Source organism: Styela clava, chromosome 4 (assembly GCF_964204865.1).
Source record: "Styela clava chromosome 4, kaStyClav1.hap1.2, whole genome shotgun sequence".
Lineage (NCBI taxonomy): Eukaryota > Metazoa > Chordata > Ascidiacea > Stolidobranchia > Styelidae > Styela > Styela clava.
In genome coordinates this window covers 11,641,792-11,668,913 of record NC_135253.1, presented here as the reverse complement: position 1 = coordinate 11,668,913, position 27,122 = coordinate 11,641,792, and the positions used below count along the sequence as shown (strand labels likewise).

Sequence of the window (27,122 nt, the reverse complement as noted above, 5' to 3'; positions counted from 1 at the left end):
TGTCTTCAATTTAACCTGCGGTTGCGTCGACAAAATAAAATCCTCACCACTCTTATATACCATTGCAATCCGCGGCCATAAAAATAAAAACGTGAGGTAAACTGTCCGATTAAATATTGTTTTTATCCGTATTTTGCGAATTCGGCAAATATTTAGTTGTACTTGTTAACAGTGACTCCGCTCGATCGAAATGCTAAGAGTAAAATTTATTTCATCACAATAAAATTGATTGAATATACTTTAGATTAATTATATAATATATTATATACATCCTCACAACCAGGGAAAAAGTCGCGTTTCAAACCTTGTATCGTGTTAACCCGAAAATATTTGACAGCATATTAAAGTAATGGATAATCAGGCAAATACCGCCCTCAATTAGTGACGATATGTTTCTAAACGCCGACCAAACATAATGTGTGCCAGAGACACACGAAATTTTGCGATTTTCACTGCCTAGAAAAGTGTTTTTTAAATTTTCGCGGGCCTCAATAAAACTTATGTTGTTTACGGTTTTATTTTCAGTATTTCAAATTGCCGCTTTTCAATCAAAAAGTTGCGTTGTCTTTAGAAACTCGCCGCCGACGAACGTATTTACCAGATTCACAATTCCGTGCGCGTACAAAAATAAAATAAATGTTATCGTTATCGTGGAACAAATTTGTGGAAAATTTTCGTTTCAGAGAAAATAACACAATCGTAAAGGCGTTTGCGGGCCTAAATAACACGTTACGCTGATGAGTGATAAAAACAATCACGCGCAAGTTTCTATCGAGAATGTTTTCATTCAACGGAAACGTCTTGAAAGCGGCGTCGAAAATGTGTGACGTCACACAAATATCCGATATTCTTATGAACGTGAATTCCGATATTCGAATGACGAGATATTCGAATACATTCGAATACTTTATTCGAATTGGCCATCCCTGCCTGCCGCTAATGCGACACGACTCCCCCTGGTAGACTATAGCTCATCCAATTCTTCTTATTCATGCTGTTCCAAGCGGTCTTACTACTTACTGAATACAGCGCGAAACACCGCAAGGAGCGCGAAACAGCGCAAAAGAGCGCGAAACAGCGCAAAAGAGCGCGAAACAGCGCAAAAGAGCGCGAAACAGCGCAAAATAGCGCGAAACAGCGCAAAACAGAGGGAAACAGCGCAAAATGGTGGGGAAACAGCGCGAAAGAGCGCAAAACAGAGGGAAACAGTGTGATGCAGAAAAAAATTTTGCAATGAGTTCGGGGCACCTTGTTTTGAGTTGGATTACCACGGCAGCAAATTAAAAACACAAACCAACGTATGTAGCCAGTAATGCTGTAATGGCAGGTCTGCCCCTGCTGGTGACACATTTTGGGTACCATAATTTAGAACATTTTCCATGTGGATATGGTTGGCTTTAGGGTTAGGGTTAGGGTTAGGTAAAAAGGGACCTCCAGAAGTATGTGCACCAAGATGGCGCACAACCTGAAAATAGTATGTGTGTGTGTGTGTAGCGGATTCAGGTTGTGCGACATATTGCTGCACATACTTCTGGAGCACCAAAAAGGTAGATAAAATTTCGCATGATGACCTATAATCCGGTACATAACCTTGTAAATATACCGGAAATCACGCCATAAAACCATGGCGAGAGGCGCCGTGGTTCTTTCGTGGCAGGAGGTGGTAATAACTGCGTCTCCTGTTTTGCGCTGTTTCCCTCTGTTTTGCGCTGGTTTCCTTCTGTTTCGCACTGTTTTCCTCTGTTTCGCGCTGTTTTGCGCTCTTTGCGGTGTTTCGCGCTGTATTCAGTAAGTAGTAAGACCCGTTCCAAGTGTTTAGAGTATACAATGTTATTTAAGTGAGTAGATATATGCTCAGTATCCTTCAATACATTCTTTTTTATTTCAAGTGTCACAGGTGCTATCATTGATTATGTCTAATATCCAACTGTGGGTTGATCATGAGCCATTTTGTTTTGGCGTTGTGCAAGCCCACACAAAATTATCCAAAGCTTATTTGAAAAAGGTTTTGTCATATGCAAGGAGTAAAGGAGAAGATGGTGGCTTTCCAAAGCTAAAATGGAATGTATGGAGACATATGGCAATTAACAAAATGCTATTTCCTGAGCCTTATGCATGGTCATACCTGGAGGCATTCAATGCAATCAAGAATACAACTTGGAAGGAAAGACTAAATGAAGCAGAATTAGTGCAACAGAGCTATGAAACGAAAGTTCCAGAATCGTACAAATCTCAGATTGAAGTAAACACAATAGAGTTTGTAATTCATTTATTTTTACAACAATCTTCAAAATTGTCCTTAAGAACTTCTTTAGTTGGCGAAGAATGGCCTCGTTCAAGTCCTCGGTCTAGATCTCCTTCTCCTGACGTTGAGGCTGTAAAAATGTCTGGTATTCCAAATATTTTTGATGAAAGTAATCATTTATCATTCATACTTTCCAATTTGACTGATTTACTAGAATTGCTTTCAGAGCCAGTTTTGACATCTGACCCCAAAAAAGTTGATCTGCGTTTATCAGTTGAAACCGTCAAAGCTCTAGGTTTCATTATTAAAGCCTTTTTACCAAAACCTGAGAGCATTGTTCCACTACATACCATGGCAATGCGACATCGTTTCCAAAATAAATCTGGTTATAATCGAGCGACAAATGACTTTTCATGTCGGATTTTTGAAGACTGGGTACGAGGAAATCTATCTCAGGATCCTTTTTCATCTAAATCTCTTTTAGAATCTGGAGATTCTCTACCTTGGATTATGCCTAAGAGTGAAAAATTAACAATTATGAAAAGGTGTCGCATTGTCGCAAAAAGTATAACAGGACATCATAATACAATACTTTTTCTTCATTGTTCTCAACAGACAATATGTCGACAATCATCATTGTTGAAAGGAAGTTGTGTGAAACTAAATAAATGCAACTTCTCTCAGTTTTATTTACTTTCACCATTGCGCTCGGTAAGCATAGAGAAATGTCATGATTCCACTATAGTTCTAGGGCCTGTATCAAAATGTGTTCGCATAAGTGGATGCAGCAATGTAACTTTAATAGCGCCTGCTCGTCTGGTTATTGTTAGTTCATCCAGCCGTATCACTGCTCATTTAGCCACTCCATCTAGACCAGTAATCATCGGAGAAAATATCCAAAAATTTGGAACTGGTGATGGACATCCTATGGTTACACTTGCCCCTTATCATACATACTATGATAAACTAGAACAACATCTTACTGAAGTTGGCCTTGTAATCTCACCGCAAATCGACAAATGGAACAAACCAATTGGACTTAGTCATTCATCATCATCACGAACAAGACGTGCTTCCGCAGGAGCAAAACCTCAAAGTGCGCAAAGCGAAGAATTGAGTAAGGAAAAGAGTGGAATGTTTCGCATACTTCCTACGTCAGAATTTTTTAGCTTCGTTATTCCATTTCAATCATCTGAAATATCGTTATCCAGTGAGCGAACGACTTCGATTCCATGGGGTTTGCCGAAAGAATATTCTCAAGCTCTAAAGGATCGACAAGTTAGAGTTGCAAATTATAAATCAGCTGTTAAAAATGCAGACATGACTCGAGCGGAGAGGAAAGCTTTCCAGTCTCACGTAGAATCCAGATTTAAGGAATGGTTAAATTTAACTGGATATAATCGGGAATTAGATAACTTAATTGATCTTGGAAAAGACCATTCGACTACATCTGACTGATAATTGGAGATTGATTTTCACTGTTTCCCGAGATGTTTATCTTAGCATAGTTTTGTATTAGTGAAGTCTCATTTGGAATATTATGCACCGGTATGGTTGTGTATGAAATTTTTGGTTACAGTGTATTGCATTGATACATTATTTAACCTGAATTCTTTCTTGGTCTCTGAATCTTGGATTTGTTGTATGTTTGTTTGTTTTCTTCCAGCATATAGAACATTTCAAATACCATGAATCCTATATGAATTTATTGAAATATTCCCCTATTGCCACTTATCGTATTCATGGAAAACTTGATATCTTATGACATTCTTATTTTCTTGCAATTTATCTACTATTGACATTGTGTAATAAGAGTGTCGGGTGCTACTTTGGTATGCGATCTCAGCGGTGTGTGATCTCAGTGATTTTATTTAGGGTTAGGAACTGAATTCTATGAGAATGTCTTTATGATATTAATTTGATATGATATTACTGATTGAGATTAAGCAAGTGAGATCGCATACCAAAGTGGAACCTTCTGTTGAATATACTATTTGAATATTATATTCTAAAAAAGTTATCTCACTCTCAGTCCTAATGGTTCCAAATGTGTCAGTTACTGGCATACCTATCAAAAATATATTTTTTTTTCAACTATTTCTTAATGATCTATATTAATTATAAATGTTGTTTGATATGATGATGCGGATAAATATTCATATTCCAATTCTTACAATTTATTTTTAGTGCATTAGTTATACCGTATATCATTTAGTAGTTCTGTACTCTTCTGTTGTGTGATTTGATGAGAAATTCTCACAATGATGAAGGTATGCAAGGTAAGTTTGATTTCATGTTGGTCACTAAGTGTCACATTGTGGGATGGATACTTGGGTTTGGTTTCTGTTTTGTATGTTATTATTGTGCAATTTTACTCACAGCTTTGTTCAATGTAAAGTAAATTCGGTGTTCCATGCTAGAAAGATTTGATACCTTAGTTACGATGGCTCTTTTTTGGTCTATCGCTGTTTTTTTCAACAGTGCCTCCTAACCCTTTTCCAAATACAAATATAACAAAATACAAATTGTTCAATCTGGGACTTAATCCTTGGAGTCTGGCAATTTTCTTCAACCTGGAGGTAACAGTGAGAGTCAAAGTTCCTGTCAACCAGGGTCGTTTTTAAATGACTTTGGGGCTTAGAGCGTGAAATTTTGACTTTGACTGCTGACTTTTGGTTGATGAAAATTTTGACTCCTACTTCGTTCGTCTTTCTATAAAATAATATCATAAAAGTATAAAATTCTTGATATGGGAGTTTGAAAATACGGCTCAGACTCCAATGAAAACATAGCTAAATCTGACTCCGCAGCCTTGGTTTTTTCAAGACTTTACGATTACTCCTCTCGTCAATACTCAAATGGATGAGTTGCAACTTTGCAGTTCAATATTCTGCATTTGTGGAGTTTTAGGTTCCATATTCACCACCAGCCACCATTGCCCTTTTTCTATTCAGGCTGAACCAGAATGTTTCGTTTCTCCACAATCAGTGGATATGGAAATGATAGAAAATGAGGACATCAGTACCAATTCAAACGATGGATTAACTGAAGAGGACATGAATGCAGATAATGACGCTGATTCTATGTTTAATCAATGTTCTAAACAGACTGGCAGAGACAGTCTTATCAGTAGCAGATACACATCTCCTACTGGTATAGTTTATGAAGTTCTCGAAGGTGTAAGTCGAACAGGTCGTCGCAAATTGTACGACAATCTTGGATATTCTTATTATCGCAAACGAAAAAGTAATCGTGGCTGTGTGTCGTGGTATTGTTCTTCTTGTGCCAAAAGTCGTAAATGTGCTGCCTATGTAAAAGAACATCCTGCTGGAGTTTTTGAGCAGTCAAGACACTCTCATTGTCATTCTCCAAAGTATAATGAATCTGTAGTGGATAGCATTTATTCTGTTGCAAAGAAGAATGCAATTGAATATCCTCAAAAAAATATCAGCACTGTTGTAGAAGAAGCCATATTGGAATATGCACCGGAAGGTTATGATAGTTCAGATCTGCCTTCAGTTAAAAACATAAAAAATAAAGTAGCAAAGCATCGTAAGATGTTTCAAAAAGATCCTAAATCATTGGCAAATTGGGAGAGAAAGATCAACAAAACAAAAAGGAAAGCAAAATTGAATGCTAAAGAGAGAAAAAAGAAGAAGAAAAGGTGAGTTTGATAATTACTGATACCTTTATATTTATTAACAATGAGTTTTTTCCGCTTCCATCGATTGTAAAGGTAATTCAAGCAATCTATCTTATAGAACATTATGAAGGCTTTAGAGTTGGAAAAAAATTATAATCGACTCCTGACTCCAGGTTATCGTATGTAAAATTTTACACTCCCAGCTTTGAAAAAATATGACTCCAGACTTCGGATTGTAAAAACTTTCCAAACTATGACTGAACATCTTTGGTCATGAGACATACTGGGATTCAAATCATGCTCATTACAATATGATTCTGAATGAGGAATTTGCAAAACCAATGATAGAATTTTGTACTATTCGGCGATAAAAAATGTGTATAATCAAAAATTAACAGTAACTGTAAAGTTCAGAAAATTCAATGTTTAACCTTCATTACTGCACATAAACAAATTTTTCAGATAAATTACTCCTCTATTTAAAGTGTGATTTTCCGGAATGTGTATTGCCTTATTTAGATACGAACATCTGATGAATCAAACTCCATCAAGTAAGAAACAGACGAAAACTAAACAATTGAAAACTGAGAAATCAGGTCAGATCAACGAAGATGATTTTGTCCTCATGTATGTACCAAGAAAATATTTGAAGAAGATGTTCAGTAAGTTTTTCATATTATTACTTACCGATATGTGTTATTTTTGTGGAACTGACAATCTTTGCTTCTTCAAAAAAGTGGCTCTATACTGTTTGTATAATGGCCTACCCAGTGTTATGGAGACTCAAAGCAATGACTCTAGTCAAGTCGACCTGAGCCACTTTTTGCACCAGAGATGCTTGACTTGCGACTCGAAATATAAATTTGACCCAATCTTTAGAACAAAGAAAAAATTCTAGTTTGAAACGGTTCACCACATCGATTAATTTAGAAAATTGGTCGTGAATATTTTTAATAAATAGTGTTACATTGCACACTGCATGAAATGATCCCATTCTTCAGCCTAAATCTTATGATATAATTCAAATCAATACTGTTGCCTGACAATTCCTATCCTATTTCAGATCATGGAATTTCAGTTTCAAAGAAAACACAAAATGTTGATTCAAGTGCTTCAGAGCTTCTTTGTGAATCTCCTGCTGCCCATAATGGAGAGAACAATATTTCTTGTCAAGAGACTTCGAACACTGCAGATATGCAATATGCTATGGAAAATGTGCAATGTCATAAAGGTACTAATGGCCCCAAACGTATACCTGTCTATGCCGAGTCATCCCAAAAAAATGACTTACCAAGCCAATCTTCGCCATACTTTGATGACAATATTCCAACAATAGCAGAAATACCATTAAATACATACCAAGATAATACGACTGTATGCCAAGGTAAGATTGTTCATCTTTGTGATCTTTATCCATCATATCCAAAATAATTTTTCTATGTTCAGTAAAGTATAATTCATGAAAGATGCTTGAATTGAGCATTCTCTGCTTACTAATTTTGAATAGAAATGCTTAACAACCTTAATTTTTTTCATCTAGTATGCATTCAATAAATTCTGGTGCACTGTTATCTATCTGTGTACTGAATAAAATTTCCTTTTTTCTGAAACCCAAAAGTCATTTTAAAAAGTTTATTCGAGGCCTTTAATAAAAGCATCTAAATCTTGAACTGATGCCTAATTAAGATGTCATATCTATATGCAGTGAAGTCATAAATTTTTTTTATAGATGCTCATTAGTCATTCACTACTTTCACTCAGAACATGGCCCATAAAAGCATCCACACCAAAGATATATGACATTATGTAAAGAACCACTGGCCAGAATCTTCTGGTTCTGCATTACCTACCCAATTTATTACATCTTTAGGTGAGGTGTTGGGCGCAGGATTTGAATTCTAGATGTGTAATCTGTGATGCCAACACAATTAAGTCCAACTCTTTAACAGCAAGTCTATTGCGCATATGAAAATGCCAAATTTGGCTAAGTACTAGGTTCAGGTTGTCAAAATCCTTTTAGTCAACGAAACTTGAAAAGTTTTCATTCGGTGTCAAAATTTAATACGAATAATACTATAATAGTCTTGCATGTAACTGAATTTTTGTTTTTCAGATACAACCTCTATTTTGGATGTTGAGGATATGTTTTTTCACTCTATTTCTTCTGAGATTAAAACTCTTCCCAAGCTGGTCAAATCTCGGTTGAAATTGGAAATCTTATCTTTGGTAAATGCAACGTTGCATAACGATGCCCAAGAATAAAAATGGAGTTATCTGTGACATTATAACAATTACCAAATAATATCATGAGTTGTGATGCGTTCTGAATACCAAAAGATATTAAATCAGAATGCTGTTTTTAATAGCATGATGATTATCAGGCTCTACAAATCAGTTGAAACTGTCTGATGAAGATATAACCAGGACAGAAGCAATTGCTTTGAACTATATCACTTATCAGTATCACTATTTCGAATTTTCTCATTTTATATAGGACTATTACTGAATTGAAAATATAAGTTTGACTGATCATTAGTAGGAACAAAGCCATTTTAGTAGCATTTCACAGAAGACATATTAGCGTATATTGGGAATTTCATTAGGGCATATCATGGGTGGACTCAGGAAAGCCTTGTGCAACAGTTTAATTATCTTTTATTGTCTGAATTTCATAAACTACGAATGCATGTAAAAGCGAACGTAATATTGACAAAACATATTTTTTATGACATAAGAAAATGAGACCTGGCCTGAAAATAAGATATTAATTTAAATTTTCAAAATGATTTTAATTTAACCCTACCCTTAAAATAAATTTAAGATGTGTGGGAGAGGAAAGGTTCATTGGCCTGAGGTAAGGTGAAGATCACACCACTATTCAAGATTGTGTGATATCACAATTATGATATTTATCACTTGATTTTTGTATAAGAAATACAAATAAAAACAATGGATGTCGGTTTTTATATAATGTTTAGTGAAAAATCTTGTGATTTTCTACAATGTAATTTTATTTTTGATAAATGAACACAAAAGACCCCTTTTCAAAAAAAAACAGTGTTATTCTTCAAATAAAATAAATCTAAATCTTGTCTAAATTTTGGGGAAACAGGGTAAGAAGTGCTGTACAGTGTACAAAACTGCTATGCCTAAAAAAGCCACATGGATATTCTTTGTGTAGCAAATTGTTGTTCCTGTGAGAAGGTCACGAAAAGAAAACTTTCACAGATTAGAATTTAAATTCAATTTAATTCTTTTTGTTTTTTTGAAGATTTACCTATGCGAGTCGCCACCGATCCTCATAACCAGTATAATTAACCAAAGCTTTCTACATCTTTTCACGACCCACTAAGATTCCTTTTGCGACCCACCAGTGTTTGGGAACCCCTGGTGTAGCATGTATTTTTGATCATATTTAAACAATACACAATCTAGACTGTCGGGTTTAAATAGAAACTTTCAAACTCTTGGACTGTACTGGCTAACTCCGGGGGCCACAGAACCTGGTTGAAAACCACTGTCTTTAACGCATCATGGAAACTTCTTTACCTAGTTTCAAAACAGATTATTACCCGTAGGATTGGCTTCCAATAAAACTTGGATCTATATCGTTAGAATTAGTAGTATTTTCTACGTGTCAAACCCAGCTTTATGGATATACATTCAATTTTGCCAATCTTTCAAATTTCATTCTTTAATATTATGTAATGTAATGAGATTGATACTGGAATAACAGGGAAATGATACTTTTCATCATAATTATTTTAAAGTTGTATAACTCTAGAGAGTGGGTCGACCCTATGAATTTATTAGATGAAAATTTTGTGATTCCTAATCATTATTTTCAATATGAAATTCAGGTAAATACTACAATGAGAATTTTGCATGCTTATTATCATATTCATTTTTTCAACATCCTTGTTTAAATGTTATTGTTTCATTAGAATCACTGTGTAGAATAATTTGATTTAGCTTTCTACCAAGTATGATTATTTGTATGTACTCTTTATGGAGTTGAAAAACCTATTAAACAAATAGCATACATAGTAAAACGCTATATCATAAATAAAATAAAATTTTCAAAATTTGTATTGAATGAAATTGCTAAAGTAGTGGTTAATCTATTTTGATATGATGGGCCATTTTTCAGATAAATATAAAGCTGAATTGAACTGTGTAATATCTTTTTCAATGTCGTTCTCAAACAATGTTTTCGATATAATTTTTAAAATTAGTGGTCTGTTTTATTAGAGAAATTTAGTACATTTTCAGTGGTGTCGTCTCACATTTGGCAGTCTTCATTTTTATTTAATTTTTTAATTCTAATGATTTTGTGATGTATGTAAGGAACTTGTCAAGAATGTTGGAAAACTGTTGGTTAAAAAATTTTTGAATGCATATAATGTATACGAAACGAATATTCCCAGCAATTTATTTAATACATTGCTATTAGATTTTATTATCCTCAAGAATGTGTTGTTTCTTTTAAATACATGTAAAATGGGCAATAATTCCTAGATTTATGGTCGACTATTGCTTCTCTTTTACATATCTTTTATGTACACGGTTGCTAATGCCTAATGTTATGCCTATTTCTTTAGGTTTATAGTAAAATAGTCACAGGAACATGGTAACAATTTAGTTGTATTTTGTTAGACTTCTCGTTGATGATAATCATGCCAGGGTCAAAGGTGAGTTTCCATTTCTTATTGATTCATTTTTGTGATTTTTTAGAAATGGTTTTCTAAAGTTTTGTCCAAGGACAAACCTTTCTTGTCAATTGAAAACAATTTGAATTAGCTAAATATGGATAGAAATTTGAAAGAAATTAAGAATTAAAGGAAATATTTTCATTTGATATTCTCCTGTAATTTCCAGTTCCCAGTGTATTCTACAAAGTTATAGATAAAGCAAAGTGACAAATGATTTTTTTTTCTACCAACAATTTTACTAACAATTCGATGTTCACATCCATCAATTTTGTCAGCACAGTTCTCTTTTATTTTCAAAAATGTAGAAAATCCTAAATTATGATTGTTTTGTATAAATTAATGATCTGCTTGTTATTGTAATATATCACACTTTTTTATGAAAGAATGAAGTTGAAACAAAATCGGAAATTATATTGTACGCTCCTGAAATGGAAAATGATGAATTAATCGAATGGTCTGAGGAATCATTCACTCCGGCTGAAGAATTGGTATATACATCTGGTATGAATGAGAGCAACGATACTGCTGAATCTAATGATGCATCTGATTCTGTAATATACCAGTCTAATGATCGATCTGGCATTACCTATGAAGTAGTAAAAAAAGCCTCTGTTCGAGGTCAGGATAAGCTGTTAAGCAGTGATGGATATTCATACACAGTCAAAACTCTGGGTCAACATGACAAAATTATTTGGAGATGTACTTATCGGAAAGAAAAAGACTGTGCAGCAAAAATTTTTCAGGACAGAGACAATTACTTTACTCCAACTGGACCACCGCATATGCATCCCCCAGATCCTGATCAAAACAATTATATGAGAGTTTATCAAACTATGAAAGTTTGGGCAATTAAATATAGATCTGAAACGTCAACCTCTGTTGCTAAGAAAATTTTGTCAAAATTTATGCCAGGGGCACCTGCACCAGAAAGTGGGCTTATGTCGGTAAATGCTTTGTCAACAAAAATAAAATATATTCGTCGTAGGACACCTCATACAAAATCAAAGGATGCGATTAAATTGAAGATTAAAAAAAGATCTGCTAAACAGAGGTACATAAATTCATTAATTACATTACCGTTGCTTCTGCTAGACTTGCTTGAATTATGTAAAAATATCAAGTAAAACGATTTTGAATTCCAACTTGACATTGAATAAGTTAAACTTTATTAAAGTCATTCAAGTTGAATTAAAAATTTGGTTAAACAACCTATTTTAGGATCTCTATTCAAATGCAGTTGCATGTAATATGTTATTATCATTCAATAGTCAATATTTTTGATATTTATTCTATGATGATGAAAAGTACGTTTCTTATATTATTAATGCTAGATAGCTGAGACAGTTTTTCTACCTTGAAATGCTTTTGTGAAATGTAGGATAGTTTGCATGTTTGATACTATTTGATAAAAATAGATGCAATTCACAGTAAAACTTAATATTCACTAAATTTTATGACTCGAATTACGACCTTGCTGTTTAATGGTTCTATTAATATACAATGTACATGAATGAGTTTGGAAATCTATGAATTTGTAGATTCATCTCTGAACTCCTGAGGAAATACATTTTTGATATTAAAAATTTTAGAATATACAGGCTTTCTTCAATAGACTTTTAAAAAGAACTTATTTTTTTTGACTTCCTTCAAAAAACTTCCATTGCCACTATGAAAAATCAATGGAATTTCAACTCAGACTCTTGTCTCCAGTGAGTTTAAAAAATATTACTCCGGCTCTGAATCGAATAAAACATGCTTAGATCAGAAGCCAAAGCCATGCAAAAAAACGAGATTCGCATGCGTCATATTTGAGTATCACTTAAACATTTAATTTTCTATTCTTCCTCATGTACAGTGAAAGCAGTAGTAAGCACAGTAGGAAGAAAGATAAAACATCGAAATTCAAATCAAATGATCCTGATTCTAATTCTAGGTGAGACTGTTTCTTTACCTTCAAATGCTGAGGTATTATAGTTAAGCATATGAGAATTCTGTATGCAAATGCAGACTCTCCTATCACTTGGGTTGGACATTTATTCATAGATAAATTTATTGTTTACATTAGCATTTGTTTTACTAAAATTTCTCTAATTATATGTTCAGTAAATTAATTATTGCTTTCAAAATTGTAGCAACAGTAAAGTAATGATATTTTACATAAATGGTGAGTTTCTGATGAGACAACTATGTTCACATTAAAACAAGGCTGCAGGATTGGGAGTAATACAATTTGCTCTCTATGTTAAAATTTTCAAAATTGTCTCTAGCTCGATGGAGATTTTGTATCTGACCACCGCCTAGCCCGAGAGCTTCCTGGGAAATCATGTTTGATGATATAAATTTTGGTATATGCAAGTCTGCAAAATCTCCTCTCCCGATTATAAGGTGTTAAAATATGACTCCTCTGTAGATTCCAATAAAAGCATGCCTTGTACAAAAGGGGGGTTAAAGTAATTATTTGAGTGTTAATATTTCAAATTTTGTGAAACATAATCATAAATAAAATTGTCAACTATTAGAATTCTTCATCTTATGCACAGTAGTTCACGCAAAAGAAGGAAAGATAAGAAAGATGAATCACTCATTTTCGATACTAATTCTAGGTGAGACTATTTCTTTACCTTATAATACCCTGAATTTATAGGTTTTCTACATACAGGCTCTCTATAAAGAGACACTTGAATCACTTGAATTGGATGTTTGGTATACTTATACTGAACATTTATTATTTTCATTACCATTTTTTTTTAAGACTTACCGGTACTCAAATTATATGTTCAGTAAAATAATCATTTGAAACATGTTGGAAAAGAAAAGCAGAGATTACCTTGATATTTCAGATTTGATTGAAATCATTTAAAATAATTTAATAATTTGAGTGAACAAACTATTACGGTATATGATCTTTATACAATTGCATGTAATATGGTTCAATAAAGATTCTCTTTTCTATACACTACATTATTTGTAAATCGCGGTTTCTAGACTTATATTTTCCTGTTTACCCTTTGGCAAATTTTAAGTGTAAAAATTACACCCAAATCTTTTTTTATATTTTCATTTTTCAAATACCTCTAATGATTTAAAGCAGGGGTGTTGTACGGCCCGCGGAGGCAACTGAATAGCAGTTTGAAAAATTTTAATATTAAAAGATAAAAAAGCTAAATGAGTTTTGGTTCCAGCCTATCAGTTGATGTTGTCTAAATCGAACCTAGAATAAGATTTGACAGCAAATTATTTGGAAATGAAACTTGGCGCATTTTACTGAAAACTTCTCAATCAAGTTACTTCCCACATTTGAAAAAGTCATGGCTTCAAATATGGCACTTTTCGGTAATATATTTTTGTTCTAAAATGGCGTCGCATCGAATTGCTAGCACTTCCATTTAAGCAAATTTGGATAAAAGTAGTCGGGAAAAGAATCCAGCAGCAAATTTCTCACTGAATTCGTTTAAATTGGGTTCAACAATATATATCTTTAAATTACAGTTCTAAGAACTTAATGCGTTTTAACTCATCATTTCTGTAAGGACCATAAGATCAATAACAAAAAGACACCATTTTGTGCCTGCAACTAATAGAAAGCCTGTGTGAAATGTAGGTGCGGCCTGCGGTTTAACCCGGTTATTGATATTTGGCCTGCCTGCGAAAAAGGTTGCACACCCCTGATTTAAAGGCCATAAGGGACTTGGACAAAGGGTTAGGTTTCGATGTAGGATTGATCGTGCTGATTTTATATAATTAATTGAAGACTGCAACAATGCTATTTTTTTTTTAAAAAATTCACTCTGTAGCGAAAGAATGATGTTTCCTAAATTAGTCAACACAAATTGACTTTGCTGATGAAAATGCTCTATTCACATACAGTGAGTTTGAGAAACAACTTATTTAATGAATTTTGAGAAACTTAAGTTAACTGAATTTGTTGCTAAACTTCTAAACCTGTTTTTCTCATGCACAGTAAACGAAGTAGTAGACAGAGTAAAAGAAAGAAAACAACATCCCAATCAATTGATGAATGGTACGCTTTGGATATTATTAATTTTAGTCGAGACAGTTTCTTTACCCTAAATGATTTTATGAAATGTAGGAGTATTTGCATATTTATTCCGGAGGAGAGGAAAGACGATAAGACTGCTTAATCGTATGACGGATCACGGGCTCTCGTTCGGTTACCAATCCATGATGTTGGGTATAGGATTAGTTCGCTAGTTACTTGTTTACAGATGCATGAACTTGATGGTGGAGGAAGCCGTAACTGACCAGCGGTTACGTGAATCACCCGATGCCGGCGAGAAGTCCAGAAATTTCCTCACACATTACTAACCCCACATGGGATTCGAACCTGCAAACCCACACAGAGTAATCAGAGGTGCTGTGGCAGGCGTAGTCCTAACACTTAGCATGAGGCAATCATGTTGATGTGTAACACAAGTTCAAGGTAGATGCTTGAAAAAAATATTAATTTTGAATCTTTCACACTGCACTTTTGCTAATAAATCCAATCTAACCATGTACAGCATTTCAGTAGATTGACCTCACAGATCTATGTCTTAAATCCATTGAATATCAATCAAATAGGACCTATTGCATTTGTCAAGCGAATGTTTGTATTCAAAACAATATAAAACCAGTCAGTCACTTGGGTATAATCATATGAACACCTTCCTTCTAATACAGTGGTTCTTAACCTGTGGTACGCGGAAGATGACCAAGTGGTACGCGAGCAGCTTTGAATTATTGCAACGATTAACTTTTGAGTTGCCAAAATATATTGGCAACGCTTTATCTTCCATACTGTATGTATTCACTAAACGACTTTTATGAATGTTTCCCCATGCATCAATTTTCTTGTTTATTTCCGTAACTAGCAACAATCAATGAACATTGCTTCGTTTTTGTAGTTTTGCGTGGTATTTGTCAGTTTTCAGTTGTGTTTCAAAAAAATAGTTGTGAATTAAATATCTTAATTGTCATTATGTCTTCAAATGAGCATTTTAGTTGCTGTAATCAAAAATAAGTCTCGCAAATGCTGCTATAGACTAATCTAAACTAAGCTATCAGTGCCTGTAAGCAGCACATGGTTGATTAATTTTAATAGAAATGCTTATAAGCGCTAACACATCAAAACACTCAAAATTAGTCTAAAAAATATTGCAATTGTAAAGTATGGGAAGAATTTTTCAGGGGTCAGGGGTCGAAGAAACGTCTAATGGACCAGCCCTGTCTTCGTCCGTCTTGAAAATTAAGTTATTATTAAGGATGTAGGGCCACATTATAAAATATTCCATATCATGCGTTTTGTGCGGCTGTGCCATTGTTCCCCGCGCCAAAAAGGGGCTTTTTCAGTGGTACGCGGCCAGAGTAAAAAAACAGCAGTGGTACGCGGTTAGTAAAAGGTTGAGAACCACTGTCCTATTGGAATTATTAGAAAATATTGGTAATATTTTTTTGTTATTGATACATTTCTTCAAGCGTCAAATAATTACATAGGCTAAATATCAAATTTTTGTGAGTGGGATTGTCAGTGATAGCTTGTTTAAACCTGATTTTGAACCCTGTGTTGCAAGTGTTGTCCACGTCCTTGCAATTGATAATATAAAAAAAATACTACCCAAACTGAACAATTGAATTCAAATTAAATTTATTGTAAGATTTTCTATACTATTTTCATATGAACATATTCAATCATGATATCATAATAATATTATTTACCGGCGGTAATCAATTTTTAGCTCTGCATTTGATGATGGCGATACTTCTACAGAATCTCTTATTGCATCTGCTGCTGCTGCCAATGGTATTACAGCAAGTTGGGACAGATCTATGAATTCGGATGATTATATTAAATTATATGTACCAAAAGCACAGTTTAGGAGCTTATTTGGTAATTTATTTTTATGGATTCAAGCTTGCAACTTTGCTTGTAACAAGAGAGCAATGGATTTATAGCATAGAGTTTGGCAAAGTAAATCAGTGGACAGGCATAGGGAAGCATGATGGAGTAAAATTGTTCCCCTTTAATTTAAACAAAACATCAAATTTTTGGTAAAATGCAGAATCCTGTAGGAGGAAAAAAATTATTATTAATTTATTATTTAATTTATTTGATTATTATTAATTAAATATTAAAAAAGTATTAGTCGTCTAGTGTCTTAACTATCTTAAAAATTAAATACAGAATTTGAACACAATTGATCCAGGCTTTAAAAGGAGTGAATTTTTCCATGCCACATATGTTGATGTAATTTTCGTTTCCTCCTAAAAATTTATCATATTTTTCGTTCCAGAAGAAGGCAACATGGTCAATGGTTCTGGTCAGTCTTCTCGTAGAGGAAAATCGCCAGGTATTGTGCTTGTTTTATTTTTATTGCCCAATGCCCATAGAATTTCCTTAAAATGGCTTGGAATCGATAGATCGGATTTTTATATTCATATTGAGGAAAAGTTAACTGAATTATAGCAGTGTCTCGAAAATGAAGTTGCCCCACTTGTCTCACATTTTCTGCTCTTGTTCTGCTATATTGAGAACTGCCTTACTTACCGTGTAACCCCACATATAGGCAGAGTTCGAAACTCAAAAACAGTTGACAAACTAAGTGGTCACCTCATACGTGCATAACTCTGATCACACCAAATTACACTGAACGGTATTATCATTAACGACTCCATGCTAACAATAAAATCTGCGATAGATACCAAATATATTTAAGAGCTATTTCATATGCTGTAAATTGCTGGAAATGCAAAAAATTCCCTTTATGCTATGTCACTATCGAAACTAAGGATGAAAACAATTAAATACGACGCAATTTACTTTCAGATTTATTGCCATGGTCGCTAAGGATATCTCGACTATGTAAAATATACAATAATACTTGTGAAATATTTTCAGTCACAAACATTCTCGGCGTGTTATAAGTACTTCAAGTCGGTGCTGATTTAAATCCTTTGATGTCGGCAGTAATTACCGTAATAGTCGCGCCGCAATGGGCTGTCTTCAATTGCGATAAAACGTAAAATATAATAACCGAAGAATGTTTTAATCAATAGGTGGACGACGGCGCTAGGATGTGTGCGCGATATCCAATATTAATATAAACATTAATATAAACGATATTCTAAGGTAGCGATATTCGAATATTAAATTTGAGTTAAACTTCCCTGGCACTGGTAGGTGTGTACAGGGCGTGTTATGAATCTTGAGTCGGCTTATGTGCGAATTTTTATGAATTCACCATTTTAAGGCCGTTTTATGGGCTCGGCTTATATCTATGCGAGGACATACGGTATATTGTGGAAGATAGGATTTTTATGTCATATCGAGGCTAAGGAAAAGCTAACTGAATTATACCGGCATCTCAAAATTGTACTTGCCACACTTGTCCCACATATACTGCTTTTCCCACTGTTCTAAGTTAAAGGTATATATATATATATATTGTGAACCAAATGATTGACGAAAGCTAATGTAATGGGATTCATACTACGTTCTGTGTTAGGGTAGATATATCACTATGGTCCGATCAGAAGTATAGATCTAGCATATGAAATTAAACAAGGAGTGTGGCATAAATGAGACACTTTACTTCTTCTCTGTCTAATTGCCACATGAGATGTTGGTATGGGTAACAAGTAAATGTCCTAGATGCATGTATATTGTTTGGTCATTACGAACTGTAATTATGGTGTTGATCACCACCCTGTCGCGTGTGAACCTCCAGCAATCCTCTCATACACACATTCTCTCTAATCGCTATACAAGATGCAAGTAGTGGTAAAGGTAAACAAGTAATAAAAATAATAAAAAAATTATCCGATTGTTGAATTTGTATGTCAAACATTTATTTTCTAATTCTTTTAGACAAGAAACAACCAAGAAAAGATCGTGTTGAAAAGTTTTTCGATTCAATTGCTGCAGAAGTCAAAGAATTGCCAAAATCTGTCAGATTTCAGTTACAATCGGATATCTTGGAATTGGTTACTTCAGTAGTGCAAGACAATCCTTGAATACTTGCCTCGCTAGGTTGCCAAGTTTTCAGTGCATGATGCCTTAAAGATTTTGAGGCTATATTGAATGCTGCACTCATAAATGGAAATTTGAAATTTTATAGTTAGTTTGGATGGAATGTTCATCTGATGAAGTACTTGATTGCAAGGTTGCTTGAATATACAGTGATGCCTCGATAGTTGTTCTTCTTACAACTGTTTCCTCTTCTCCTTCCCTTTGTTGCTGCTTTTCTTAGGTGCTGTGATCGATGGCAGAAAAGGCATTGGTTTTCTGCTAACTTGGTCTGATCTGATCTGACTTGAACTGATGGTTGTTGAATGGCTGAGAGGCAGCATGCGTGGTTCAGGTAAGTTCGGGTGGTGTCATCTTCTGCGGCCACGTGCTCGGCTTGGGTGTTCAAGTTCTGAATTTCTGTTCACATTTCGCAGCATTTTTGTCTCCCAATTTTTTGGTCGACTGCCAAATTGTTTTGAGTCGTTCGACTACCGAGGTATCACTGTACACCGTTTATACTCTCAATTTCCATTTCACTTGGACTTTTTCAGTCGCATTTTTATGACTTCCGCACTGCACAAGGCTTTGCTAAAGCAACTACTGATGTAACTACTGATTTTGTAAGGACCAAAATCTTCCCGCTTCATCGTTGCCTACCTAATTTATAACACCCAGGATAAAGTGGTGGCCATGGGATTCAAACCTGAGATTTTAGATGCATAGTCCTAACACTTTAACCACTTGACCACAGTGCCCACTTATCGCTTTTCCTGCGAAATTGCAACAAATGACTTGTGAAGTTTTTGCTCAAAAAAAAATTTTGTACCACTGACATGAGACAACACACTAGCAGAATCAACTGCCAACTTTTTCATTACCATGGATCCTTTTCATGATCTCCTTGACAGTTATGGTCCCCGTTGATGGAAACTAGATATTATTGTTATATATACGAGTTGTTATATTAGAGGTAAATATTCTCATCAAAACTTCAGGCAGACAAAGATGGGCTCTGTCAAAAGCTCCTCACGTAGAGGAGACTATAAAACAAATAGTGCCAAATTAACAAATTGAAAAATTTTTTGAAGTAAAAATTATCAATTTGTTTGGGCAAGATTTTGTGTTAACTCGTAACCTGGTTTATAAATTTGTCTTCAATTCGTCATCTTTCGTGAGATAGATATTGTTTTTTTTTTGCAATTTTTGACTTCATATGCTTGTAAATCTCATGGACCCATCGGAATCTTTCTGTAGTGTAAACCTCTGGGTGTACATTTCTCTCTAGCTATCCCCACCCCCATTTGGGAACCATAGCCTTAGTTACTCATATCTGCCAAAAATGTGAGTTGAAGTTTTGCTTTATATGAGGAATTCTCTTTAGATTTTGGGATAAAATTCCTATATTCAGCAAAAATCTAATAAATGTTTCAATTCCTGAGATCATTCAATATAATCATGTTGTATTTTAGTTGGGCATTTCAAATTGAGAACTTAATTATTCAAATCTATTCAATCATTTGTATATGAATTGCCTGACCCAATTCGTAATATTTGTTTTATGATCATGGTTAATAGTTGAAAAACGTCACAGGTAAAAGAAAGCAGTTTAAATATGAAAATATTATGTTGTAAATGTTTTATCAGGATTATAATTTTTTGTTATTTTATTGAAAGGAATCCTTTCACAATTGTTCAGGTGGTCGTATTTTTTCACGCCATTCCATACATGCCAAGTATGCTATTTGGAATCATTTTTAGTCATGTTTTTATCATATTGTCTTGTTTTCCAGAATTTCCATTGCTTAGCTAGTCTAAATACTTTATGTATATACATACTGTTGTGCATTTACCATTGATGTCTTGTTGGTACTTCAAGAAGAAGTGATAACAAAGCATTTTTCATTAACTATTAGCTTAAATCTTGTTTCGGGATTCAAAATGGACAATTCACAAGATTCTTTCGAAACAGTGGTAGTACAAGACACAGAGGAAGAGCTAGCATTACTCGAAACAATTAATGAAGTTGATCTTTCTGAAGAAATAATGCCACCTGCACCATCTCCTTCTGTTGAAAAAACAGCGACAACAAAATTGAAAATTGGTGATCAATTCTCATCATTCGAAGAATTTATGACCAAATTTCTCAAGTATTGCGAAGAAAGAAATTTGAAATATCATCGTCATGACAATAGACTTGTGACAACTATAAATGATAGAATGAAACCTGGGAGTTTGCCATACAAAGAAAATCTAGTATATACAAGCATATTGTTTGTTTGTGGACATTATGGAGAAAAAGTTAATATTGTGAGACGGTATGTTTATGTTTATTATTTATCAGGTTTGGGGATGCAGTATTTTATATTGCGTTGATGTTCGAACCAAGGCTGTGGGTTCCAGTCCCAAACTCAGAAAACTAAATTTTCTATGACAAAATCCCTGGCCTATGCAATCCTTTTTATAAACTATTAAGATCGTTTAATGAACATAATGAATTTCTGTAAAGGATTTTGGCTCCTTTTATCCTGATTGAGAGGTCCTTTCTCCTATAGTAGTGAATTCATTGGAGCCGCTCTGTAAGTTTTGATATCAGTCACGGCAATGAAATGTAAAATTAGGGTATTGTTTTTTGAACTAGTACTAGAAACCTTTTAAATCCTATTACAGATTTATGAAATTACCGAGTACACACAAAATGCATAAGGATTTGTGTTATATTATCGTCACACCTGATCAAAAGTAGAACATTTTATGCATAGCAAGTGATTTAATCGTGGAAAACATGACACACATTATTGATAATTCGACAAAAGGCCTTCCGGAAGGTCTTTTGGCCTTCCGGAAGGCCCTTTTAATCAAATAGTTTTGAAACCTGATTTCGTGTAGTTCGATTTTGAATTTTCTTTAGCTTATGGTATTAATTGATTGCCAGTTACTCATGAACACAATCATGGGTTACAATTTCTATAAAACATTTTAGTTTTTTATCACTGACTTATTTACTTTTAATAAAAATTTCAATTTTTTGAAAAATTTGAAAAAAATCAATTTTTCAAAATCCTCATTTCTCAGATAAAAAAAACCTTTGTGATCTAATTTTTTCATGTTTATGAATTTCTTGTATCATATTGTTGCACTGAAAAACTAATTTTGCTAACAGAAAAAAGCGCAAATACAATTTTTTTTGTAAATTATAAATTTTTCATCAAAAATTTTAAACGATCAGTTTTATAAGAGGGATTATTGTTTACCTATATTCAGTTAGGTACATTTTTTTCTCTAAAAACCCAGAACACAAATACCTAATACCAAAAAAAACTTCAAAAATTAATACTAACACAAACAACATGATGGATGGGAGACCCTTTCAAAATTTTTCTTGAAAAGGGCCTTCCGGAAGGCCCTAAGACCCGGTATCTGGAAACCTAAAAACCTTCTATTTTCAGTAATGTGCCACTATCAAATAAATAAGTAATATTATTTTAAGCCATCTTATCTGAAAAGAAAGTTACATTTTTCGTTTTTGATGGGGGGGAAGGTGTTCCCCAAGTGACAGCTGGGCATTAATTTTCAGTAAATGAAAGACGATCACTCATTGAAAGTCAGCGCCTACTTGGACAATAAAACTTTTGAATTTGAAATGTTTGCTCGTCATGTAAAGAATATCATGCAAGATTTGGTTGATATGTTGTCTTTATTAATGAAATATGACATCCAAAGATGAGCATTTATTAGTAGAAAACCCATGTTGCTCTAAATTGACAGTGGTCACAAGAGCGCATTAGTTACGCATCTTAGAAACCAAAGGATCCAGTACCCACATTATAATGATGACAGTGACAAATTTCAAATAAGTTTCTGCTACTTGCAGTTTATGGATATTTCCAGAGTGCCACTCTCATTTTGTTTCTAGCTAGTTAAAATTATCCTTTTATCAAATCTATCTGCAAAATAATTTGGAAGTTTGGATGGGCAACTTACTATACCAATAATAATTCATCCTAAGGCTCTGTCTCTACTTTGCCTATCATTCTCTGCTGTAATTGCGATTTTTGAAAAATATACAAAAATTTTCATAGGTGACAAAAAGTTCTTATTTTCAATAGTTGAGCAGACTAATAAAAACTATATATGTGCAGTAGCTGTTAAGTGTCTGTAAATAACCTTTAATGAACTATTCAAAGCTGAAAAACTAAGAAGTTTTTCTGCTATATAGTACTGTGAAAATTTATTGTAAAAATGACCTAAAATAGGGCCTTCCGGAAGGCCCTTTTTCAGTCGAATTATCATTATATTAGATTGGACTCTTGTTTTAAATATCGTACAGATTGCCAATTACAATACAAAATCAAAATGTTGTTCGGTCAATCATGAGAAATAAAATAGGTATAGTTTGGGTCTTGCCAACAACAATTCACTATTTTACAGAATTGCTGATCGTCAGTGCAAATCAATGATTAAACTGACTGCAAAAGTAAGAGATAAGTTGGACATAGTCTCCTTCACTGAGGAACATACACATCTGACAAATCAACCTCAGGCTAAAGTATTTCCAATGAGAAATTTTGCACGCGGACCATTACCGTATTATATATATCATGGCAAAGGTGGCTACATTTCTGTATGTTTTTTTACTATTTTATTTTGCAAATATCAGATGGTTTGAAAATATAATTCAACAATGGGCTCTTTGCTTAGATATTTTTTTGTGATACCATTTTTCTTGATTTTACTCAGCTTTCGTAAAGTGATATGTTTGGAATTTCAGGATTACAAACTCATAGGCAGCTCGTAAATAGAGACAGAGTAAGGTGCAGAAAACCTCGAGGAAGACCAAGAAAAGTTCGTGGTTACGTAGAACCAAGGTTAGCTTTATTCTTGTTTTTAGTACTTCTATCCATTTGTTCATTTAGAGCAGGGGTGGGCAAATTATCGTCCGCAGCGGGCCGGTTCTGGCCCACTTGTGCTCGCTGAAATAGGTCTATAGCTTTTATGGTTATAAATTTCTGTCGAAAATATAGATGAATTGTCAGCTAAAATAAATATAGTGGTTCCCTGCTTATTATACGCACATGAAAGTATTGAGCAAAACGAACTGGAAATACCTCAAATTCACCCATCCGAATTATTGTTCTGAAGTACGCAGGTTAACAAAAGCAAAAACATATCTCCTAAAACGTATTCAAACCTACTAAGGAATCAGCATAAACAAACTTTTCGAAACACGTAGTAGGCTACATCAAACCCATTAATCATCGTGCCACTCCTTACAATAGATGCTTGTTGTACATTAGCTGGGGAGCTAGTTATTTGTAAATAAACTGTTTTTATTCCTAGTTTCATATTGAGCCTCCGGCCCAGTACGCAAGTCTATTATCTGAAAGCGGCCCAATCAGGAAAGTACTTGCCCACCCCTGAATTAGAGTTATGTCAATAAAAAAGGGCATTCCAAATTTCACCCCAAATTCCAAAAATAAAAACTTGAAAAAAAGAGAAGTGATTCAAAATCATCATTTTGTAAATGTGTTATGTATTTAACCTTATCATAGGATTTCTTGCACGTTTGGAAGTAAAAACCAAATCATGAATTTCCTAAAATCGTTATGAACTACCGGTACATATCTTTTTCAGTATGCCTACTTCTAGCCGTGCAAATGATTCAACAGCACTGGAACAGTATTTTCCACCTCTCGGGGAGCCGAATAGAACTGAAAGTTCATCCTCTGCAAAAAGTATGAGTAATCAAAATGAAGGACAAACTAAAAACACATCAAAGATTGTTAATGCTTTGCCATCTTCCTTGAAGGATTTATCAGGTGCATTTTTATCCATGATAGAACAGCATTATTGAAAACAACCAATGTAATAAGCATGCATAGAATAGGTATTATTGGCAGCTTATTTTAGCCATTCGATACTGTGCGGACTTATAGCATGCCTCACTGAAAAAATTGGCAGACAAACATTACAGAAGGCACGATGAAATAAAAAGTATGCATGACCTGAGGGAATATAAAGTTAACCAAAATATCTGGTTCCATGAGACAAAATTAAAAAAAAAAATAGTATTTCTTAATTCTTATGTAGCTTAAACTAGTTTCAAGCACTGAAAATTTATAATTGATTAATCTATCAGTTGCTGAGAAAAGTGATTTTTTGACAACTATCCACATCACAATAAGAACAAAAATTAAGCAAAATTAATCCATATGTCTAATAATGCTTTGCCTCATTTCTTTGCAAGACTAAGATCAAATATTATATCTAATACACTTTAAATTAATGTCCTCTTGATTCCCATTCTCAGGTTTGACTGAAAATACATCACGAATGAATGCTGATGACCTATTCTTCCTCTCTATGTCATCTGAAATTCAACATCTTCCAAGGAATGTAAAACACAACATTAAAATGAAAATAATGTCGGTCGTACACAACCATATTTCAAAATAATATGATTTGGTATATTCTTGCTAAAATTTTCATTGGTTTGAGTCGTCTATCCAACAAAGAAAGAGTTCGATATTACGAGATAGGATGCTTAGAACTTGATATGAAATGACACTTGACATGTATTGAAAATGCCTGTCTAAATTCTTATTGTACATATTGTTTTACTTGATAGCCTAACTGCCTTTTTCTACTTTGTATCAGGTTAAATTTTCAGATACATACTGCACCATTTCTGTCTTATCTCTATAAAGCTTTTTAAGTATGGTTCTGTGATTGTCTCATTGTGACTACATTTTTCTGTTAATTGAAATAAAGCTTACTGTATTATTAACCTTCTGAAGACCTTTTAGTGAATAATGTATGTGCTTTCTAAAAGATGATTTGGTTGAGTAAATTCTGAAGTATTCTCTCAAAAGTTTTTTTCTAAATTCACTCAAGATGAAATCTATTTTAAACCTACTACTTCATAACATAAAAATACCAGTAAATAATGAATGTGCCGTCGAAAAGATAATTTGGTTGGTTAATTTTGAAATATTTTCTCAAAGAGTTTTTTTCTACATTCACTCGTGCTTACATAATATCATAAAAGATTGAATCTGTCTTATCGGATTTTGTCACCATACAATTTACAAAGATCTTGGTACACTTTTCATTATTTTTCTTTTATTCTCTTAGTGGTTTTCAACCTTTTGTGTGAGCTGAACCCATATGAAACATCAAACATGCCTCTGCCAATGTGCGATTGATTATGATTATATTTGTTATCAGAAGAGGCAATTCTTGATGGTTGAGACATCAGGCTGTTCATGGAGTGACTCTACAATTACAACTCCCAATTTGGTTATGAAGTCGGTTTTATTATAGGTGCTTATTTCATTTAATGCAACATTAGGGGCCAACAAGCTCATATATGGTATTGACAAAAATCTCTTTGCAATTTTCAAACTTTATGACTGCCTGCCTTGTATATCTATCCCTAGTCCTAACTAACATAATACAACAATTTATTCTTGCCACTGCCTCAAATAATACTTGAATTAATTACATTTGAAGTACTAGAATTTAGAAGGTGCTATACTTTGATATGTATGTTGAATTCATTTCTTAATTTCCTTCTGCTTTTTTATTCTTTCATACATGACAAAGTGTTTTTTTGTTTTTCATAACGTTTATATACTACTAATTAGTAAGACTCCGTAATGTACATCAGTATAATCGATGGTTGAATTTAGTATAATGGAAATGTCTATTGTTTGGATGAAATCTGAAAAACAAGTGAAATAAATGAAAGATATTCTAAAATATCTAAAATCAAAATAAAAGTTGTCAAGGTTTTTTCATTGTGAAACTTACATAGCAAAACATTAATTTAGTAATGAACTATTCCTAGAGGTTGTTGACCTTTATTTGTTCATTTACCCATTAATTTGACCCCTTTCAAGATTAATTTTCCCCAAGGGGTGAATTTATTCCCTGTTTAGAACCCATGCTATAGTCTCTCTGTGTTTTAACCCTTTTGTTGAATATTTTTAAATGTAGCTTTCTCACTTTGACACACTCAGTCAATGGTAATTGATGAGAATACATTTGTTAATAACAGTTGGAGAGACATACTGTGTGTTTGGTATTCTTTTTTGTGTGATTATAAATAAGTTTATTGTTTTATGTCATTGTATAGTTATCACTGGCCATGATTTATTGTCGATGTCACTACTTGTATTTGAATGTCTGGTGGATTTCATACCTAAAACAACACTTGCAAAAGAAATTGTATTATGGTACTATATATTATTACCATTTGCTTCATGTGACTTTCTTGTACTTTTTCATGTTGCTCAATCAGGTTGTCTACAGTGATAATATAGAACATTGTGTTTCTATACCGTTAATTATCATTTACAATGCACTTGGACTAATAAATTGGTTTTATAGGTATTTTGAACTTGTTGTTTCGATCTTGAGATTTCTTTCAATCATGTCACATACTTATTTTTGGGCTTTTGCTAATAATTTTCGTTGAATATTAGTGGTAACACATTCTTTTGTTTTTCTATTTCAAAG

At 33.7% G+C, this 27,122-nt stretch overlaps 4 protein-coding genes across 8 annotated transcripts; all 4 read left to right on the top strand.

The window, feature by feature from the left end:
* The first annotated feature begins 1,885 nt into the window (after positions 1 to 1,885).
* LOC144421906 (TBCC domain-containing protein 1-like) lies at positions 1,886 to 4,432 on the top strand. The gene has a single exon (XM_078111459.1). The coding sequence runs from the start codon at positions 1,913 to 1,915 to the stop codon at positions 3,701 to 3,703; it is 1,791 nt and encodes a 596-aa protein (XP_077967585.1). The 5' UTR covers positions 1,886 to 1,912; the 3' UTR covers positions 3,704 to 4,432.
* LOC144421907 (uncharacterized) lies at positions 4,398 to 10,489 on the top strand. 3 transcript variants are annotated; one of them, XM_078111462.1, is made up of 5 exons: positions 4,398 to 4,524; positions 5,200 to 5,909; positions 6,408 to 6,550; positions 6,952 to 7,119; positions 8,002 to 10,489. In XM_078111462.1, exons 1-5 carry the CDS (start codon positions 4,507 to 4,509, stop codon positions 8,148 to 8,150), a joined length of 1,188 nt encoding a protein of 395 aa, XP_077967588.1. In that variant the 5' UTR covers positions 4,398 to 4,506; the 3' UTR covers positions 8,151 to 10,489. The 3 variants fall into 3 exon arrangements, with proteins under 3 accessions (XP_077967588.1, XP_077967586.1, XP_077967587.1); XM_078111460.1 differs by having other exon boundaries at positions 4,399 to 4,524; positions 6,952 to 7,272; XM_078111461.1 differs by having other exon boundaries at positions 4,423 to 4,515; positions 6,952 to 7,272.
* Positions 10,481 to 20,397, top strand: LOC144421908 (uncharacterized). Of its 3 annotated transcripts, none has more exons than XM_078111464.1 (8): positions 10,481 to 10,579; positions 10,984 to 11,651; positions 12,456 to 12,533; positions 13,144 to 13,203; positions 14,562 to 14,621; positions 16,336 to 16,487; positions 16,891 to 16,947; positions 18,465 to 20,397. In XM_078111464.1, the coding sequence occupies exons 1-8, from the start codon at positions 10,556 to 10,558 to the stop codon at positions 18,608 to 18,610; spliced, it is 1,245 nt and encodes a 414-aa protein (XP_077967590.1). In that variant the 5' UTR covers positions 10,481 to 10,555; the 3' UTR covers positions 18,611 to 20,397. The 3 variants fall into 3 exon arrangements, with proteins under 3 accessions (XP_077967590.1, XP_077967591.1, XP_077967589.1); XM_078111465.1 differs by having other exon boundaries at positions 13,141 to 13,203; positions 16,894 to 16,947; XM_078111463.1 differs by having other exon boundaries at positions 13,141 to 13,203.
* Positions 20,398 to 20,543: 146 nt separating this feature from the next.
* LOC144421910 (uncharacterized) lies at positions 20,544 to 27,122 on the top strand. Its single transcript, XM_078111470.1, has 5 exons — positions 20,544 to 20,920; positions 23,034 to 23,212; positions 23,374 to 23,470; positions 24,237 to 24,421; positions 24,913 to 27,122. The coding sequence occupies exons 1-5, from the start codon at positions 20,544 to 20,546 to the stop codon at positions 25,056 to 25,058; spliced, it is 984 nt and encodes a 327-aa protein (XP_077967596.1). The 3' UTR covers positions 25,059 to 27,122.